The sequence below is a fragment of the Chiloscyllium punctatum genome, chromosome X (genome assembly GCF_047496795.1).
Source record: "Chiloscyllium punctatum isolate Juve2018m chromosome X, sChiPun1.3, whole genome shotgun sequence".
In the NCBI taxonomy this organism is placed as follows: Eukaryota; Metazoa; Chordata; class Chondrichthyes; order Orectolobiformes; family Hemiscylliidae; genus Chiloscyllium; species Chiloscyllium punctatum.
This window is the reverse complement of record NC_092791.1, coordinates 24,075,068-24,096,051: the sequence shown is the minus strand read 5'-3', so window position 1 is coordinate 24,096,051 and position 20,984 is coordinate 24,075,068. Positions and strand designations below refer to the sequence as shown.

General features: G+C 43.6%; 1 protein-coding gene and 1 long non-coding RNA gene across 6 annotated transcripts in view; one reads left to right on the top strand and one right to left on the bottom strand.

Moving 5' to 3' along the window:
* Window positions 1-20,984, bottom strand: part of LOC140471293 (tensin-2-like) — a 283,909-nt gene that overhangs the window by 203,374 nt on the left and 59,551 nt on the right. For 3 of the 5 annotated variants that reach the window (XM_072567285.1, XM_072567283.1, XM_072567284.1), the window contains exon 2: window positions 15,552-15,623. The exons of 1 other annotated variant lie outside the window; for it this stretch is intronic. In XM_072567285.1, the coding sequence (XP_072423386.1) occupies window positions 15,552-15,623 (72 nt within the window). Of the gene's footprint in view, window positions 1-2,109; window positions 2,270-15,551; window positions 15,624-20,984 lie in introns of those variants that run through there. One more of the 5 variants, XM_072567287.1, reaches the window with a different exon arrangement.
* The window catches only part of LOC140471295 (uncharacterized), a 69,561-nt gene that overhangs the window by 9,769 nt on the left and 38,808 nt on the right, over window positions 1-20,984 (top strand). The window lies entirely within an intron of this gene.

Sequence of the window (20,984 nt, the reverse complement as noted above, 5' to 3'; positions counted from 1 at the left end):
AGGAGACCTCAAGTTCCTACAGCTGAGATATGCGCTGTCAGATCCAAAAATGAACACTGGAGAATGGTCTCTGTCTCTGCTCTCAATCGATACTGATTGCAATGATGTCAATCAAAGGAGAGAAAGGGATGCTGAAGTGTGGTTTTGTTCTTGCCAGAATGGAAAGGATGGGAACCAAAACAAAAATACTTTTTCTCGAGGAATTACACTGGGAATCTCACTGGCATAAGTTGAAATCCGTACGAACCACCAGTCTTCAAGTTTTCCCAATGAGGGCTGCCATGTGAAGTGTGGCTTGTCAGTGCCCCATGGAAACCATACATTCTCATATGGGCATCTTCAGGAAGTGAACTGGCACCAGCACAAATTTCACAACATGACACAACTGGTCTTGTTTTGAAACAGACTTTCAAGATGTGGAGCCACTCCCCCAATAAAAACCCTCTTCCACCCCCTTATCCACACCGGCAATAAAATTTTCACACACGTCTGATTATGTAGCCACGCCATCACTAACAGCACCTATTTACACATCTGAGAAAACACTGGTCTCTGTCTCTGTCCCTCTCACTGCTCAGCTGCCACTGAAATCCTCATCCATGCCTTTGTTACCTCAACTATTCCAACATACTCTTAGCTGCTCTTCCACATTCTACCCTGTAAACTTGAGGTCACCCAAAACAGTACTGCTTATGTCTTTGCTTGTACCAAGTCCTGTTTCTCTCTCACCCCTGGGCGCAATGATGTACATTGGTTTCTGGTTGAAGACAGAACAAAACCTTGCATTTCCATGGTGCCATTCTCATCTACTGAATGTCTCAAAGCACTTTACTCCCAAATGAGTACTGTTGAAATGCAGCCAGTGGTTTTAATATAGAAAGACCTAGATCTTGAAATTCTCATCCTCCTTTTCAAATCTCTCCATAGTCTCTTCCCTCCCTATCTCCGTAATCTTCTCCAAAGTCACAACCATTTGAGATATCTGTCTTCCTCGAATTCTCACCTCTAATTCATCCCCAATTCCAATTGGTTGTCAGGACCCTAATTCCCTTCCTAAATCCCTTGACCTCGAGATTTTCCTCCTTTAAGCCACTCTTTAAAACAAGGTTTTGATCATCTTAGAATCACAGAATTCAAACAGTGTGGAAGCAGGCCATTCAGCCCATTGAGTCCACACTGACCTTCTGAAGAGCATCCCACTCAGACCCAGTCCCCCACCCTATCCCAGTAACCCTGCACTTACCATAGCTACTCCACCCAGCCGAAACATTATAGGCAAATTAATGTGGCCAACTAACCCTCCACATCTTTGGACTGTCCTAATAACTCCTTCTGTGGCTCAGTGCTAAGCTGTGAAGTACTTTGGGAGGGATATTTTATGACCTGAAAGGCACTATATGAATGTGAGTTTTTGTTGCATAATCTCGAACAAGGACACTCGTTCTAGCAGCTCCAGGGTCAGTGTCTTTGCACCAAAGTAAAAATTCACCTGGGAACCAGTGCCTTGTTAGGATCCCGACTGAGAGCCACACATACACACTTCAGTTTAAACTCCTGCTTGTTTGATAAGTCATCTGCCAATAGTATGCGCACACAAAGCCCCCACCTCTCCTGGAGTTTAATCATTCATCACTGGCGGACCTGAGAGCTTTCGCTACCCTTTCATGTCACTGACATCTCCAATTGGGGCACAAGGAGCAAAAAAAATCACTGACAGCTCAAGTGCAGAAAGCCGATCAGAGAAGGGAGCTTCAATTCGGAAATAATACAGCTATTGTTAGCGGGAAGGGTTCGGAAACCTGCTGTCCCGTTAACAGTCAGTGAAAACAAAACCCTCCGATTTCTCTACTCCAAGTCAGCTGCTCTGCAGAACACAAGGCAAAGAAATAACTGTTGTAGCCCTGCAGCCTGGACAGGATACATCTCCCCGCCAGTGCCCATCGCTTCACTAACCAGCTGACCTGTGAAAAGTTCTCCACCGATCTGCAACACGCACTCCCAACTCCAAATCACAGAAGTATGACCATTTCCACTAGCCCCACGCCTGCAGCTTTTATGATTCTGGAGTTTAAAAAAAAACTCCACAAAGAAACGGCACGCAACAGTTACCTGCGACATAACTTTTCTCCCTCTGGCCTTCTCGAGAGTCGACATTTTACGACCAGGGTCGCCGGCTTCGATTTTTTTTTGCTTCCTCCGCCCTCCCAGGAAAAAGAAAAGTGAAAACACTGAGGCTCTTTCTGTGGACCAGCACAGAGTGCGTTTGTGAGACTGCTCTGCTACTGATGCACTGCGCGCTCTCGCTCTCTCTCTCTCTTCCCTTCAGTCCTTAAGCCTTGCCAAAAAAAACCCTCTGTCCACAGAACCATTACTCTAGCTCTCCGTGAAGCCAATGAAAAGCTGCACCTTCCTCATACCCTCAAATCTACTTTTACAACAACAACAGAAAACAGACCGGGATAATCATTGATTCGTGCTCTCAGGCACAATCGTTATTTTGTTTGCAGGGTTCAACTCATAAATACTCAGAGCAGCAGCATCTGGGTTTTGTGTTGTATGCAAACTTTTATATTAATTGTGAGATTAAATCTCCCATATGAGAATGGTATAGTCAAGCTCAGGGGAAGTGGGGTTTTATCTGCGTGATTCCACAATGCCATTCGTGAAGTCCATGCCATGCATTTCGATAGCGTCTTTCCCATCCTCAGTGTCCCAAAATGCTTTACAGTCAATTTTTTGAAGTGTCATCCCCTTTTGTAGGAAATGCAGCCGCCCCAATTTGTGTACAGCAAGCTCCCACGAATAGCAAAGTGGTAATGACCAGATAATCTATTCGTTGTGATGTCAATCGAGGGATAAGAACACCAGAGAGAATTCACAGAATGGTTATGGTGCAGTAAAAGTTCATTGTACAAGGCACAAGTCAGGAGTGTGATGGAACACACCACACTTGCCTAGATGGGTGCAGCTCCAACAACACTCAAGAAGCTTGACACTATCCACAATAAAGCAGCCCACTTGAGTGGATTCACATTCACAAAAAACATCAAAAAATAAAAATTCCATCCATTATGCCTGCAGTGTCTCACCAAGAATTTTAATTTTGTGCTAATCTCCCGTTTTTTATCTATAACCTCTGCACATTGTTTCTATTTAAAACAAAATCCAATGTCCTCTTGAATGTCTCAACTGAACCTGTCTCCACCACATTTCCAGGCAGCGTATTCCTTATCCTCACTACACATGACATGAAAAAAGTTTCTTTTCTCACCTCATATTTGCTTCTTTTGCAAAACATTATAAAACTGAGTTCTCAATCTGAGTGAGGACAGTTTCTCCTTTTCTGCTCTGTCTAGACTTTCATGATTTTGAAATCTGTATCAAATCTCCTTTTAACTTTCTCCTCCCCAAGGAGACCAGTTCCAACTTCTTCAATCGATCCTCATAACTGAAGTGTTACTTCCTTGGAACCAGTCTCATAAACCTCTTCTGTACAGTCTCCAATGCATTCCCATCTTTCCCATAGTGTGAGAGCCTCCAGCTGACGTCTAACCAATGTCTTCTGAACTCTATTTATGAAACCTAGGATACTGTATGACCTGTATTAACAGGTCAATTACTTGTTCTGCCACCTTTAATAGCTTATGTACAAATACAGTACACCCAGGTCTCTCTGCTGCTGCACACCCTTTAGAGCAATATCTTTTATTTTATACTGTCTCTGTGTTCTTTGGAACAAAGTGTATCACCTCATGCTTTCTGCATTGAACTTCATCTGTCACCTGCTCAGCTCACCAATCCTTTGAAGTCCTACACCATCCTCCTCACAGATTACAGTTTATTTCTTCTGGATAATTCCATGAGGTTTTCTATGTCCACTTGAGAGGGTAGACAAGCCTCTCACAGAAAATTTGGCACTCCGATTAGTGCAGCCCACCCTCAGTATTGCACTAGAATGTTAGCCTTGATTTTTGTGTGCAAGTCCTGGATCAGGACTCAATTCTACAACCTTCTGACTCAATGGCAAGTGTGCTGTCCACCCAGGCATGGCTGGTAACTGATATATAACAGACTAGAGTGTTTACAAGAACTACATGGTGGTTCAGTGATTAGCAGTGCTGCTGCATAGCACTAGGGACCTGGATTCGATTCCACCCTTGGGTGACTGTCTGTGTGGAATATGTACATTCTCCCCGTGTCTGTGGGGGTTTCCTCCAGGTGCTCTAGTTTCCTCTCACAGTCCAAAGATGTGCTGGCTAGGTAGATTAGCCATGGACAGTGCAGGGATAGGATAATGGGGTGGGTTTGAATGGGATGCCCTTCAGAAGATCAGTGTGGATCTGAAAGGCCAAATGGCCTGCTTCCACACTGTGGGGATTCTCTGAGTTTTGCCTCATCCCAGAACAGACCTGAGGGATTGAGTCCATGTTGAAAAAGTCCTCTTTGACTTTCAGGAGTATCAACATCACAGAAACTTCTACTACCAAACATCTTGTGGATCAGCACTGACCAGAAGCTCATCTGGATGTGCCATAGCAATATTGTAACTGAAAGGGGAAGGCTGCAATGAGCAACTCACCTTCTGAAGCATCAAAGTCTGTCCACTATCCACATGAAACAACTTAGGAGTGTGATGGAATACTCTCCACTCATTTCAATGGGCACAACTCCAACAATACTTAGATAGCTCCACACCTTCCAGAACAGTGTTGCTTTTTCAATCAGACTGCAAATTACTGAGCTCAATATTCACTCCATCCTACACTGGAGTTCCTACAGGATGAGCTGTTGCAATTTGTCAAAATTCAAAACTTGCCAGCAACGCTAAATAAGTTCAACAGCATCTGGCACAAAAAAAAGTCCTCTTTGTTAGCACCACATCCACCACTTTCAACATTCACTCTGTCCACCAGTGTTGCATTATGGCAGCAGTATGTAACATCAACAAGATACAAGGCAGTAGTTCACCAAGGTTCCTGAGAAAAGACCTTCCAAACCCATGACCTCTACCAGCTAGAAGGACAAGGGCAGCAGATACATGGGAACACCACCACCTTCAAGTTCCCTGCCAAGCCACTCACCATCCTGACTTGGAAATATATCGCTGCTCCTTCACTGTCACTGGGTCAAAGTCCTAGAACCCTTTGCTAACAGCATAGTGGGTAAACCTCCACCTGAGGACTGCAGCAATTCAAGAGGCGACTTCATCAGCTTCTCCAGGGAAGATGGAATGGAAAATAAATGGGGGCCTGGCCAATGACACTCACATCCCATGAATGAATAAACAAAGTCTTCCTCTGCCCACAGAGCTTGGTGTCATCAGCAAAATCAATACAAATTCAGCCAGCTTGTTCTGAACTATTTTAAATATTATAAATAGTAAGTGTATTTTTGGGAAATAATATTTAAGTTTGTTTATATTTTGAACATGAATTACAGCTAAGACAGTTACCAAGGTGCAAAGGTAATGTGTTACAGCAATTCAAATTTCCAGAAACAATTCATTTGCAATCAATGCTAGGGTAGTAGGACAGATACACACAATATAGGATAAATAGGCAAAGTCTTTTTCCTGGGGTGGGGAAGTCCAGAGCTAGAGGGCATAAGTTTAGGGTGAGACGGGAAAGATATAAAAGAGACCTAAGGGGCAACATTTTCACGCAGAGGGTGGTACGTGTATGGAATGAGCTGCCAGAGGAAGTGGTGGAGGCTGGTACAACATTTAAAAGGCATTTGGATGGGTATATGAATAAGAAGGGTTTGGAGGGATATGGGCCGGGTACTGGCAGGTGGGACTAGATTGGGTTGGGATATCTGGTCCGCATGGACAAGTTGAACCAAAGGGTCTGTTTCCGTGCTGTACATCTCTATGACTCTATGACTCTATTTCACAGAATCCCAATAGTGTAGAAAGAGGCCATTCAGCCCACATTGGCCCTCCAAAGAGCATCCCAGCTCCTCACACAATAACCCTGCAGTTACCATTGCTAGTCCACCTAGCCCACACACTATGGGCAATTTAGCACAGCCAATCCACCAAACCTTTGGACTGTGGGAGGAAACCAAGGAGAATATGCAAACTCCACACAGTCACCAGAGGTTGGAATAAAACCCAGGTCCCCAGTGCTGTGAGGCAACAGTGCTAACCACTGTGCCACCTCCTATTGAGTGTTCCAGCAACTAGGAGCACAGTTCTGACCCCAACATTACAAAAAGGGTATAGAGACGTGGGAGAAGGTTAAAAACAAGATTCACAAGAATAATCCCAGAACTGAAAGGTTATACTTATCAGGAAAGACTGAAATGACAGCGGCTCTTTTCCCTAAAGAATAAAGGCTGAGGGGCTTGACCTGATATTAAAAAAAACTCAAAGATTACAAGAGGGTTTTGATAGGATTGACATGCAAATTTTGGGGGGGGGGGGGGAAGATCAGAAAATGAGATAACGAGAGTTCAGAGACAGTATGTTCCTGTTAAGATGAAGGGCAAGGCTGGTAGGTTTGGGAATGCTGGATGACTAGAGAAATTGAGGTTTTGGTCAGGAATAAGAAAGAAGCATATGTCAGGTACAGACAACAGAGATCGAGTGAATCCTGAGAAGAGTATAAGAGCAGCAGGAGTATACTTTAAGAGGGAAATCAGGAGGGCAAAAAGGGGACATGAGATAGCTTTGACAAAAAGGATTAAGGAGAATCCAAAGGAATTCTACAAATACATTAAGGACAAAAGGGTAACTAGGGAGAGAATAGGGCCCCTTAAAGATCAGAAAGGAACTGCAGGAGATTGGGGAAATACTAAATGAGTATTCTGCATCAGTGTTTACTGTGGAGAAGGATATGGAAGATATAGGACATGGGGAAATAAATAGCGACATCTTGAAAAATGTCCATATTACAGAGGGTGGTGGTGCTGGACGGCTTAAAAAGTATAAAGGCAGATAAATCCCTGGGAAATGATCAGGTGCACCTTAGAATTCTGTGGGAAGCTAGGGAAGGGTTTGCTGGGTTCCTTGCTGAGATATTTGTATCATCGATAGCCATAGGTGAGGTGCTGGAAGACTGGAGTTAGCTAATGTGGTGCCACTGTTTAAGAAAGGTGGTAAGTAAAAGCCAAGGAACTATAGACCAGTGATGGGCAAGTTGTTGGAGGGAATCCTCAGGGACAGGATTTACATGTATTTGGAAAGGCAAGGAATGATTAGGGATCCTCAGCATGACTTTGTGCGTGGGAAATCGTGTCTCATGAACGTGATTGAGTTTTTTGAAGAAGTAACAAAGAGGATTGATGAGGGCAGATATGATGTGATGTACTGAATAGCTGCCAGCTACCAACTCTCTTTAGTTGCCACCTCAGTTGCCCTGGAGAAGGTAGTAACAAGCTATTCCTTGAACTGCAGTCATCTGTGTGGTGTAGGTACACCCACAGTGATTTTTTTTTTATTTCAAAAATATACTTTATTCATAAATGATTTGATGGTCTGTACATTGGATCATGCCATACATATGTCCATATTTACAAACACAGATTCGACTTTATTCTTGTCCTTTACAATCCTGTGCATTTTTCCAATCTTGTATATATACATATATTTGGCTGAGGCATCAGCAGAGCCCAAAAAAAAACGTCTGTCTGGGCCCCCTGTTCTTCTTTCGGCAGGCCGATCTTACACGGTGGTCTTTCCCCACCGCGCCTTGGCGGCAGCTGCCCCAAGCTTCAGCGCGTCCCTCAACACGTAGTCTTGGACCTTGGAATGTGCCAGTCTGCAACACTCGGTCGGGGTCAACTCCTTCAGCTGGAAGATCAACAGGTTTCGGACCGCCCAGAGAGCGTCCTTCACCGAGTTGATGATCCTCCAGGCGCAGTTAATGTTCGTCTCGGTGTGAGTCCCGGGGAACAGGCCGTAGAGCACGGAGTCCCGCGTCACGGCGCTGCTCGGGACGAACCTCGACAAGCACCACTGCATTCCTCTCCAGACTTCCTCTGCATAGGCACATTCCAGAAGGAGGTGTGTGACAGTCTCGTCCCCCCCGCAGCCACTTCGAGGGCAGCGTGCGGTGCGGCAGAGAGTCCGGGCGTGCATAAAGGATCTCACGGGCAGAGCCCTTCTCACCACCAGCCAAGCCACGTCTTGGTGCTTGTTGGAAAGTTCTGGCGATGAGGCATTCTGCCAAATGGCTTTGACAGTCTGCTCAGGGAACCGCTCGACAGGATCCGCCCTCTCCTTTTCCCGAAGGGTCTCAAGGACGCTACGTGCTGACCACTTCCTGATGGACTTGTGGTCAAAGGTGTTTTTCCTCATAAATTTCTCCACGAAGGACAGGTGATACGGAACGGTACACCCACAGTGATGTGAGGAAGGGAATTCCTGGATATTGGCTCAGTGACAGTGAAGGAACAGGAATATAGCTCTAAGTCAGATTGGAGGCACAACCAACTGGAGGCAACTTTGGCCACTGATGGACAACTCTTAGCAGTTGTTTTAGCACTCACACTGGCAGGAGCCTGGCACCAGCTCAATCTTTGGGCAGCCATGATGAAGAAAAGCAAAAACCATTCTTGACAAATTGTTTCCCTCATTGAATTTAAATGAACAGTGGGCTAGGCCTATCTCAGCCACTCAAGGCAAAAGAACAATGAGAAAACGTTGGGAGTTCCTGGGTTGCTGAGTTCCTGTAAAGTGATTCAATTCTGACAGGTTCCTGTTGTGTGTCAGGAGTTAATAAATACCACAGTTTACACAAACTCCTGTCAGAGGCAGCAGCTGCCAGTACACCGAGTGAATCCAGGGATGTGTGTTTATAGATCTTGAAATATTTTTAGCAGAACATTACATAACGTCATTCAATCATTCTGCATTTTAGAGAGCCAGGATTCTTTGCAGTTTCCCTCTTGGTCTACCTGGGTTCTCCCTTAAAGCTGTTCACTCTACAAAGCTTGTGTGGCACTTCAAGATGTAGCTCATCGTTATCTTAAAATGCTCGGAGGTGAAATGCAAAGACAGCTGGTTTTGTCAAATCTTTCTAAGCTTGTGTACAAATATAGCAGTCGGCTCACAGAACAGAGTGCTTTTCATTTCATATTTGACCATTATATTCAGACACTGAGGAGGGAAAGCCCAAAACAGACACTGAATCTGAGAAAGGAAAATATGACCCTTCATGATTTGTCACCTGACATTCTCCAGTTTCATTTGATCGGATACTGTTCTTTATTTCAAACGTGAGTAGTCAAAACTGTTTGAATTTTATTAACTCCTCTCTTCTTTTCAATTTATGTATCATCATATTTAACTCAGTCCACTCAGCCCATTGAACCTGCTCTGCCACTCAATAACATTAGGGCTGATCTTGTACCTCAGCTTTACCTTCTTGTATTAGCCTCATCATCTTTGATAACCATCTGTCGACCTCCATTTTAAAAGCATAAGCTGTGTCGTAGAGGAATGTCATCACAGAGTTCTCAATTCAAGTCCTACTCCAAGGCTTGATCACAAAAATCCAGCCTGATGCTGCAGTGCCGGACTGAGGGAATGTTGTAACTGTCGGAGGTAGATGAGACATTAAATCAAGCCCCAGTCTGCCTCTTTTGGTGCACGGAGAAGATTCCACGGTAATATTTTACATACTGGATTAGTGGTGCTGGAAGAGCACAGCAGTTCAGGCAGCATCCAACGAGCAGCGAAATCAATGTTTCAGGCAAAAGCCCTTCATCAGGAATAAAGGCAGTGAGCCTGAAGCATGGAGAGATAAGCTAGAGGAGGGTGGGGGCCACCCTCCTCTAGCGTATCTCTCCATGCTTCAGGCTCACTGCCTTTATTCCTGATGAAGGGCTTTTGCCCGAAACGTTGATTTTGCTGCTCGTTGGATGCTGCCTGAACTGCTGTGCTCTTCCAGCACCACTAATCCAGTATTTGATTTTCAGCATCTGCAGTCATTGTTTTTACCTAATATTTTACAGATGAGTCTGGCAGTTCTTCTTAGTGCCCTGCCAAATATTTATCCCTCATTCGACACCATGAAGAAAAGATTATCTGGTCCATATCACATTGTTTTTTGGGGAGCTTACTGTGTGTAAATTGGCTGCCATGTTTCTCACATTTTAACACTGATGACATTTCAAAAGTACTTCAATGGCTGTGAAGCACCTCAAAAATATCTGGTGGTCATGAAAGGCTCTATAGAAATGCATTTATCTCTTTATGTATTAAATGACTGAACCCTTTGAAGTAGACAGATCCAAAGGTTCACAAACGCCTGCATGAAGAAATATTTCCATATTACAGTTTGAAGTAATCAACCCCTTTTCCTGAGATTGTGACCTCTCACTCCCTCCCCCCTGACCCTTGTTCTATATACCCCAGCCAGGTGAAGCAGCTCCCATTATCTTACATGTGTGGTTCATTTAATTGAGATGCCTAAGTGAAGGCCCATGCAACAAGCTTGAAAAATGCAGAGGAGACAATGAGGTAAATTGAGAAGCAATCATTTGGTGAGAACGAGCTCATAGATTCGAGCGAGAAGAGAAACCAGGGAAGAGGAAGATCAAGGATGGGAAAAGATTCCAAAATCCCAATGAAGCGGAAGATGAGGCAGAGATAACAGTTGATACATGAAAGCTTTGTAACTTCACAGCACTAATGTTTTTTTTAAATTAATGTTAGTTTGTGAAGTGTGGCCAAAGCTCTCTTACATTGTTCTTAGATGTGGGCTTTATTTTATTTATGCCTCATTATCAGCCGCATGAGGAAAGAGAATTGTTTTCCATATTTTCTTCCTTTTAAGGTTCCTCTCTGCATTTTATTCTCTAAATAAACAAACTTGGATGAGGGTCACTGGCCAAGATTAAAAATGATGGGAATGTTGGAAAAGGTTGAGAGCTGTGGGTTAGGTCACTGTCCTTTCACCCCTGAGGCCTGCATTTAAATCAATACCAGGCTGACGGGGTCAAAATGCATCACTTGGCTGTTGGCTACAAGGGTCCTACGATACACAAATGTGGACAGTCTCCATCTAAGAACAGGTGTGAGTTTACAGCACAAATAATCATTCAATAAGGAGGAAGACTGCTGTGGGAGACAGATTGCTTGATAGGGGAGCACACCTTTCAGCATAAGTGGAGTGATAGTGTGTCCTATTGATTCAGGTTAAAAGCAGTGTGAGCCTCAAAGTAATGTATACCTGATTGAGGAGTACATGATGCCAACACTAAGTGTCTACCCACAATGCTGAACACTGCCCCCTCTTTCTCCCGAGAACAAATTTCACCAAAAATAACAATAAAAAAAAATTACTTGTTCTTGGAGAATGGGATTTATTATCCATCTTGAGTTGCCCCAAGGACTTGAATAGTGTGGAACTGGTCTCACATGTGTGCTCAAACTGGTTAGAGGTTGGCTAAAGGACACGAGTGAATGAATTAGGTTTTCATGAGAATCTAGAAACTTCCATAGTCTTTTTTTTTTGCTCATTATGTCAGACCACAAATTAATAGATAATCGATTTCGAAGCCACAGGGAGGGGCCAAGGTAGAACTCTGAACCTTGACCTCTCGGTCACTGTGGCCACAAGATGACTCTACCCAAACTGAAAATGGAGAAGAACATTTAAGGATGTGTTGTTACCGCACTTCACTGTTTCAGATAAGCTAGTTTTGAGGAAACTGGCAAACTGTGCCCAAAAGGCCAACCAAGAAAACATGTGACACCATGTGATAGAGTTGATGCCTCAGACAAAGTCCCAATTAAAAGTCTCACATTGCTACTGATGAGATTAAGCAAACAAGCTGCCCATTCAAACAAATCAACCCCTCCCAAAAAGAAAGTAACAGACATTTAACGACTATTCTGGTTTCTAGTGTTGGCTGTTGTGACTGTTACCTGAACATCACTTTTAAAAACAGAAATCTGCTGAGCACCAGTTTCTGGTTGGCATCAGTCCAAAGGGAGCATTTTCTGCCCGTGGCAATTTGTCTTCTCACTCTGATGTGCATCCTTGGAAGCGCTGACAAATGTGGGAGACAGTGGTTCACTGCTGCCGACATTGCCAAGATTATCTGAGTGCTGCATTTCACGATTGGAGCACTTTCCGGGCTGTTTTAGCTGCCTCAAAGTTCAAATGAACACCGTTCTCCAATCAAAGATGCTCTGCCTCCCATACAACTGAGCAACATAGTGTATGAATTTCAGTGTTAGTCTGATGCCGGTAATGTGGGCTGTACGAATTGGCTGATTGAATCAATCAGCGTGTTGCTGTGGTTGGTAACAATAGGCAGAGAATAGATGGTACTCAAACAGCCCACTGTAGTAGAAGCCAAAACATCTACTGTTTAGATATGATTCTGTCACTGAGGGGCACTTACTGACCAGTACCGAGTACGCTAATAGCTAGACAAATAACCAACTGAAGATAAATCAGTCAAGCTTGTAATGCTGCCCATTTAATTTTGGTAGAAACTATATATATTCATACGCAGGAACCCATTGTCGACAAAATAAGGAATATGTTCAAGCTTTGTGCCATCTTTTAAATACTCAGACATTTGGGGAACCTATAGTTCTCTGTTGCTTTCTCTATGGCAGTGCCTCGTCCAATTAACCAACATCTTACTCTCCTGTGTATAAATTTCTGTTATGGTTTGAAATTTGGCATTCTTGCAGTTGTCCTGATGAGTGCAAAAGAAAAACTTCAGAAATATAGTCTCTTTTCAGCCATAAAAATATTGTACAGTTTTTTGTTAACATTACAATGTATTCTCGACATTTAAAAACAGGGAGCCAGGCTATTCTGATGGTGGCCATTGACTTTTACTGACTTGTGCACCTGCTCCATTTAAGCTGATGTTCAGTAATCTCACTTGCACGAAGCATGGTTTTGCATTTTGTTTTCTCCATTGAACTGCAACTACCCACCCTGTTCATCTACCAACATCCTCCTCTAGACTTTCACAATCTCCGGCATAATCTACCACCACAGCAATTTGGTTCTATCAATAAATTCCAAAATTGTTTCCAATTTTGGTTTCTAATTCTAGCCCTTTGGTGAATCTGATAAATAAGAGGAGTTCCAACAGAGACCCTTGTGGGACACCACTCAACGCATCTTTCCAGTTCAATATACCATTTCTATGCCAACCCTTTCCTTTTTAGCCTCCAACCAGTGTGACCATATACTCTTTAATTCCTGGTAGCTGAGTAAATGGCAAGGACTTGAGAAAATAAACGCATACACTCTTCCAATTCCATAATCTTTGAGTCCTCCATTTTATTTTATTCTTTCCCTTTTCTCCTCTCATTGTATCATTTTGTTTCCCTCTCCCAATTTTCAGTCTTGGCTCTTATTGCCCAAGGGATTATCCAGTTAGAAGTTAGGAGAGAATAAATGGCTTCAAGTTTCTTCAGTAGCACCTTCCAAACCCGAAACTACCATCTGGAAGGATAACAACAACGGGTGCATGAAGTCACTACCATATAAGTCACTCACCCATCCTAACTTAGAAATATATCACTGCTCCTGCAGTGGACTGCACCAAATGCATTGCAGCTCCTGCAGTGGACTGCACCAAATGCATTGCAGCAGTTCAAATGGTAGCTCACCACCACCTTCTCAGGAGCAAGTAGGAATAGGCCACAAATGCTAGTCTAGCCAGCAGCTCTCACATATGATGAAAGGATTTTTTAAAAAAAGCCCGACATAGAAATCACAGCAAAATTGCAACCTCATGATCGATTGAATCTGCATCACTCTCTGACCCCTACACTCCAACAGCTGTGTATGTATTCCAGTTCCTGTAATGCAGCAGTGATGTTTTGCAGGTTTGCAAGTTTAATATCAGTTTGATTTAATTCCGTCCATTGTTTCCCTGTTGAACATGCTTGTTTGTTTTTCTTACAACATGATTGTTACTTGTTTACATGTTGTCAAATTCATTGCAGTGTATATATGGATTTTTCAATGTAAGTCACATTGTAATTCAACCTTGACACTACAACCAGGTTTCTGAAATAAATGCTATCACTAATATGTACTTAAACAGCCCACTTAAGCAATCAGGCCTCACATTATGTGGTGTACTGGTTCCCAGCCCCAGGTTGATTAAAATCTTACAGACTTTTCTTTAGCCATATTTCAGTCACTTTTTGTCTTTTCACAGGTAACTTTGTGGGTCATTTTCTCACACCTCATTTGTATGTTCCAGGCTTGGCAACTCTCCCATTTTGCCCATTCAGACTCATTTTTGCAGAACATGACTGCACTTCTAAAAGTGGACTTGTTGGGCCGAAGGGCCTGTTTCCATACTGTAGGGAATCTAATCTAATCTAAATGTTGATCTGCCTCCCTGACAGTTCAAAAATAGTACCTCAAAGGAGCCAACAGTCCCAATGCAGCATTGAATACTCCAGGAGTTACATTTTGACCAAGCCCATTGAGCATGTACTGCGCATTTCATGGCTTTTGAGAACATGATACAGAACACAAAGGTCAAGAATATAAACCGTAAATTCAAACAAAACCACTGTTCGCATTTGTGCAGCAGGAAGAACACCTTCAGCACAAATTAGCCAAGCTGAGTTAAGGGATCGGAGATGTTGATTTTTTTTTGCCTGAACTGTCTGCCACCCAGTTCTGCTTTAGCTGCATGTTAAAAGGGAGCAATGCAAAGTGAACACAAAACAGTTCAGGACACTGAATGTCTTTGACAGAAACAGCCATTGCTGCCTCCTGACAAACCCCAGCGAACTGGTTATGTTGTTATCGAGAAAAAGCACTGTGGTCATTGTCTAATTCACCCACCTACACAAAAGCAAGATGATACTGAGCAGCTGGCTGCAATTGCTTTGGTATCTTAGGTGATTGTTCTGCTACAATTAAGCCTCAAATTCTTCCTCTTCTGATTGAAACATTTAATCCTGCACATGTGTGAAACTAAAAAGAGCTTTTCCACCGACCGAGACAATCCAAATTGAATGATAGCCGTCGGTTCCTTGGAAACTCAGCTCACTGAGTGTAATTAATGTGAGCTAACGCTCAACATATTTGCCACATGCACAGACTGGGCACGATGCCAGGCTGAACCTAAAACAGGCAACTGTTCAGGGGTACTTTAAGCTGTGTGTACCACAGTAACTCATTCTCCCTCCATCTCACAGCGAGCACCTGTCAGACAGGAAAGCTAACAGCCAAACGTTTACTCTGTAACATTTATTCCTTGTACAGATAATTGCAAGAGTCTAAGCTCAAATGATTTTACGCTCATGAATTAAAAAGATGGGTTGTAATTGAGAAGTTCTTTTAGTTCTTTTAGTCGCAAGCACACTAATTGTAGACATTTTAAAAGCCGTTAAATTGAACATTTTTGTAATTCACTGAGCAATTGACTATTTCTCCCACAGAGATTGGCTCTGTATATATTTTTAAAAGTCACTTTTAAAGATTAAAAAGTGAGTCACAGGTGATGAATTATTAAAAGTTGGCTAACCCATTTTCAGCTGTAATCACTAGGTTACCATTTTTAAATACATCAAAAAATATTCTTGAAAGCCAAACTCGACTTACAGAAAAACGTCCTTCTAAAACATTGAAACATGCGCAAAGAATTCTGGAGGAACTCAGCAGGTTTGGTAGCATCTGTGGAGAGAGAAACACAGTTATTGTTTTGAGTCTGGCAGGACTCTTCTTCAGGTCTTTCTTTGTTCACAGGTGCAGCCAGACCTGCTGAGTTTTTCCAGCATTCTCGGTGTTTGTTTCAGATTTCTAGCATCAACCGGATTGTGCCTTTATTCTAAAAGTTGACTGAGCCAGTTTGAGTTAGATTTTGCTTTGCATTAATTTCCTGAGCCTAGGGGAGAGCCATTATAATGAGCTGCAATGTGTTCCAGCGTGATAGATGACCATAAACAACAAGGAGAATCGAAATGAAATGATGTATTTGTCAAACTTGCACCCGAGTTGACTCCATGTTTTATGCCGCTGGTATCTGTTTTACCGAGCAGCTTTACCCTGCCCCTGCTTTAAGACGGGTCCTCACCACTGCTGCTCCTGTTGTATGAGCTCTCTGGTAGACTTGCTGCCTCTTTCCAGGTAGGGTCTACAGAATCTGTTTGGTCTAGTGTGCTCGAGGAAAACCACTTGGTCGTCTAACAAGGAGAGGCTCTTGTCTTTAACACGTTGTAGTTTATTGTATGATAGCAACTGGAAACAAGTTACACTGATGTGATCAACGTAGTTACACAGACTATGAGGAAGACCCAGACAGCAGATCTCACTTCTCAATCCTGACCTGTTCTCCCACCAACTCAATATGACATCCTCACAGTGGCTGGTGCTTCAGACGCTCCCCAGAGTTAACTTTTTCTGACCCTGACACCATTTCACAATAACTCCAACCAGAGTCCATCTTCCCCACACTGCTTGTTTCCCTTTTTGGGGAGTCCAAAACAATTGGGATGCCATTTACAAAGAAGGGGTCTCCCATTTAAAATATAGAGAGAAGAATTTTTCTTTTCAGTGTCATTAGTCTGTGGAATCCTCTTCTCCAGGGTGCAGTGGAAGCCGGATCCTTGAATATTTTAAGACAAAGGTAAATAGAATCATGACCGTAAAGGCAGTCAAAAGGTATGGCGACTGGCAGGAAAGTGGAGTTGAGGCCACAGTCAGATCAACTATGATTTTATTGAATGGCAGTTCAGGAACAAGGGGCTGAATGGCCTGCTTCTACTGCTTATTCTTGGTTCTTAATACCTTCAGAGGGGAAAAGCTCTGAATGGTGACGAATTAAGAGAAATTTCATGGCTATCACACACCAGGACAGGAAATCTCTGAAACATTAACCATTGCAAGTGCATTTATCAGGATAGAAGATTGAGGAACATTTGGAATGCTATATAGCAGAGACAGTATCTCAAGAAACCAGTCAGTGAAAGGCTGATTGGGTCTGATTTGCAACTGTAGATTTTGCAGCACTTTCCAAACTGCCAACCTCCCTCAGCACACACCACTGAGTGCCCTCAGGCTGTGTTTACTGAAAGCAAATGGGGCTCTGCGTTCTTAAGGGGTCAGACCGCTTAACAAAGCTTACCCCTCCCCAACCTTCAAAGCAGATTGGGCATGACATGGGAGAATGCAAAAAAGTTGAATTTGGTGAAGTTTCATAAATGACTACATAGGGGAGCCACACATAGATATAAAGGTCAGTGGCAGTTGAAAGAAGCAGAATTCAGTGTTATTAAAAAATGAGTTGGGGTGAAGAGGATTCAGCATTACAGATGTCCCTGGAGTACTGTGCTCTTTCCTGACAGTGCCATCAAGCTTCAGCCAATCAATGCGATCATGGCTGATCTTTGATCTCAGTTACCCTTTCCTGCACTACCTCTTGATTCCTGTAGTGTGTAAAAATGTATCACTGTCTGTGTTCAATAGACTCAACCACAGGGCAGCTGCAACTCTCAGAACTGAAACATTTCAAAGACACACAAATTTGAGTGAAGAAAACAAAACCCCACGTACAAAGTATAAACCATACTACTAATGTCCTTCATATGTCCAGCGTTCACCTAGGAGTGCTTCCTGACTCATAAACTGCCAAGGCCAAAACGAATCCACCCACCTAAAGTACATGAACATGTTTCTGCACCCACTGGTTTCACTTTAGGTGCTTCCACTGAATTTGATGGAAAGAGATTCATGTGGGTTAGAAACCCAGCAGCAGGACCCCTGCGGTTCTCCCACTCCCAAACTGAGCGTTGCACCCACACTGCGGGCTACATTCCAGCCCACCTGAGTTTTACTGCGCCACATCTTAAACCCTGGGGCTCCTTCGCTTCTTCCCCTCTCCTTAGAAGAGACAGCTGCCCAGAGCAACCCTGCGACACCCATTCACAGGAGCCGGTAGGAGCACTAACTGCACAACCATCCACTTCCAATCTTTCTTACGCGGAATTTTGTCCAGCCTTTTTACAGTTAGCTGACACCTCCTCAAGTACTATCGCTGGAGGTCCATCTCCAGGACATGTGACAGGGAGGTACAGTTCTACACGTCAGTTTTTTTTATTTTCGTGACTGAATGCTTCACCTTCATTCCAGGAAGGAGAACATAAATATTTTTAAGACTGCAAACTTTGAATCTGGCAGTCAGAACCCAAACAGAGAATACAACCTACTGTAAATATACAAGCTTTCTTTCAAGCGATATATATGGAACATTCAGTCACAGAAAAAACAACAACTATTTTTAGTTGGAGATTAGTTTTCTTGGAAGTATGAGACCTATCAGATACTCAGGTTAATATGGTTCACTAGACAGGTTTTTAGGACAAAGGGATTGTCCTATCAGGACAGACTGAGTAGACCAGGCCTATATTCCCTAAAGTTTAGAAGAAATAGTTTTTTTGTCCCCCAGGGATCTGAGTATCAATGCCTAGGCCAATATTTATTGACCATTTATTGACCAGGGCAGCACAGGTGGCTCAGTGGTTAGCACTGCTACCTCACAGGGATCCAAGTTTGATTCCAGCCTCGGGTGACTGTCTGTGTGGAGTTTACACATTCTCCTCGTGTCTGCGTGGGTTTCCTCCAGGTGCTCCGGTTGCCTCCCACAGTCCAAAGACGTGCAGTTTAGGTGAACTGGCCATGCTAAATTGCCCATAGTGTCCAGGGATATGCAGGCTAGGTGGGTTTGCCATGAGAAATGCAGGGTTACAGGGAAAGGGTAGGGGTGTGAATCCTGGTGGGATGCTCTTCAGAGGGTCAGTGTGGACTTGATAGGCAGAATAGCCTGCTTCCATACTGTAAGGATTCAATGATTCTACCCCCAGTTGCCCTGAAGAGGGTGAAAGTGAGCTGCCTTCATACCTTGTTGCAGCACACTGGTTGAAAACCACTGCACTAGAAGATCCCTTCTGGGGAGATGCACTACAGAGAGGGCCTTGTCTCCGGGAAGGGACACTCTATGGCATGCCCGGTAAAGAGTATAGGGTACAAATGGCTTGAATAGTGTTCACAGAGCAAACTGATGTGGGCTTCATGTAGCCGTATCATGCTGTCAGGAGTCAGTTTTACTTCATTGCTGAAAAGCAGCCTACACCCATGGCACACCTCAGCAGTCACAGCAGTCTGCTGTCAAAGAGCCAATAATGCTGTGAACCAGGCCTTGTTTCACTGAGGTCATTCAATGAATATTGTTTCAATGGCAAAGGGCCAGGCTTCCTGAGAACAGGGCCTACAAGGCCTGTTGCCCATGACAACTATGTTATCTGCCTTCAGAATCAGCTCTAAGTTTGCAAGCGAGAGCCCTGAATCAGAGGTGTCTTCCTTTCATGCGTTTGGAGTCTATATGACTCTCTCATAGTTCTGCCCTGGTTTCTAACCTGTTCAAACAACGCCATTGGTTTCCACACTGATTGTTGGCCTCTTCCCCAGAAGCTCTGGTCAGTTCATGCGCAGGAAGCTGAAATGTTTCAGAATGAAAATATTCAAAAACAGCTTGTGCCTCATCTGCCCCTTTTCTTGGTGAACGAACATGGTGAGGCCTACACAAACAGACAAACAAGTAGCTTTTATAGTTCAGGCCCAGCCTATGCACACACCACCTCCACCCAATCGGCAATAAAGTAGGCCCTGTGTCCGACTGCTCGCTTCTTGCCACGGAAAAATATGGAACCACGCCTGGCCAAGAGAGGAAACAGAAAGAACATTCATCGCCGTCAGGGCAGAAGCAGAAGTGCGCAAAGCCAAAAATAACAGCCTGAGCCATCACTGGCATTCCTTGTATAAAATGGTTCACCTTGAAGTATGCTGGGATGAAAATGGGCAGTGTGAAAGAATGCCATATGAAGCTGGATTGCTCAAAGAGGCCACTGTTTAAAGCACTCGAGCAGGATTTGTTAAGCCCGAACAGTTACGTGTGACAAGGTTATTTCTCCTTTTAAGCTACTTAAGAAAAACTGTAAATAAAAAGAAATGTATTCATGTCCTATCCTGGTCCATCTCTCTCATTAACAGAAACATTGGCATAGTGGTAATGTTACAAGACTAATAATCCAGAGACATGCATTCAGACTGTAGTGAGCCATTTAAATGTACCTCATGAAATAAACTTAGAACGAAAAGATACTGTCTATAACGGTCTTACACCAGGAGTTAAAGCACAAAAATCTGCATTGACGCTCCAGTGCAGGTACTATGGGCATGCTTTTGGATAAGATGTTAAACTGAGACCCCCTGTCTGCCCTCTCAAATGGCTGTAAAAAGATCCCGTGACACTGTTACAAAAAAAACCTAGAGAGTTTTCACCGGTGTCCGGGCCAATATTAATCCCTCAATCACAAAAACAGATGACCTGGCCATTATCACATTGCTGTTTGTGGGAGCTTTTTGTGCATAAATTAGCCACTGTGTTTTCTCCATGAAGTGACTACACTTCAGAAGATACTTAATCGGCTGTATATTGCTTTGGGATGTCTAGTGGAAAGGTGCTATATAAATGCAAGTCCCTCTTTTTAATTCACTGCAGGATAGAACTAGCTCCTGTCCAAGTTTTGTTTTATTCCAATGGAAATCCAGGCTAATGCTCACTTAACACGGTATGGTCCAGTCCTGATATCAGCTTTTTGTCGGGCCTCCCTCATTCTATATTTATAAAGTGGGGTCTCCTGGCAGAAATGTCGTGAAGTTAGGGATATTGCTGTCAGCAGGGATATTGCTGTCAGCAGCAATATCCCAAGGTACGGTGGCTCAGTGGTTAGCACTGCAGCCTCACAGCACTAGGGTCCCAGGTTCGATTCCAGCCTCGGGTGACTGACTGTGTGGAGTTTGCACTTTCTCCCCGTGTCTGCGTGGGTTTCCTCTGGGTGCTCCAGTTTCCTCCCACAGTCCAAAGATGTGCAGGTCAGGTGAATTGGCCATGCTAAGTTGCCCGTAGAGTTAGGTACATTAGTCAGAGGGAAATGGGTCTGGGTGGGTTACTCTTCGGAGGGTCGGTGTGGACTGGTT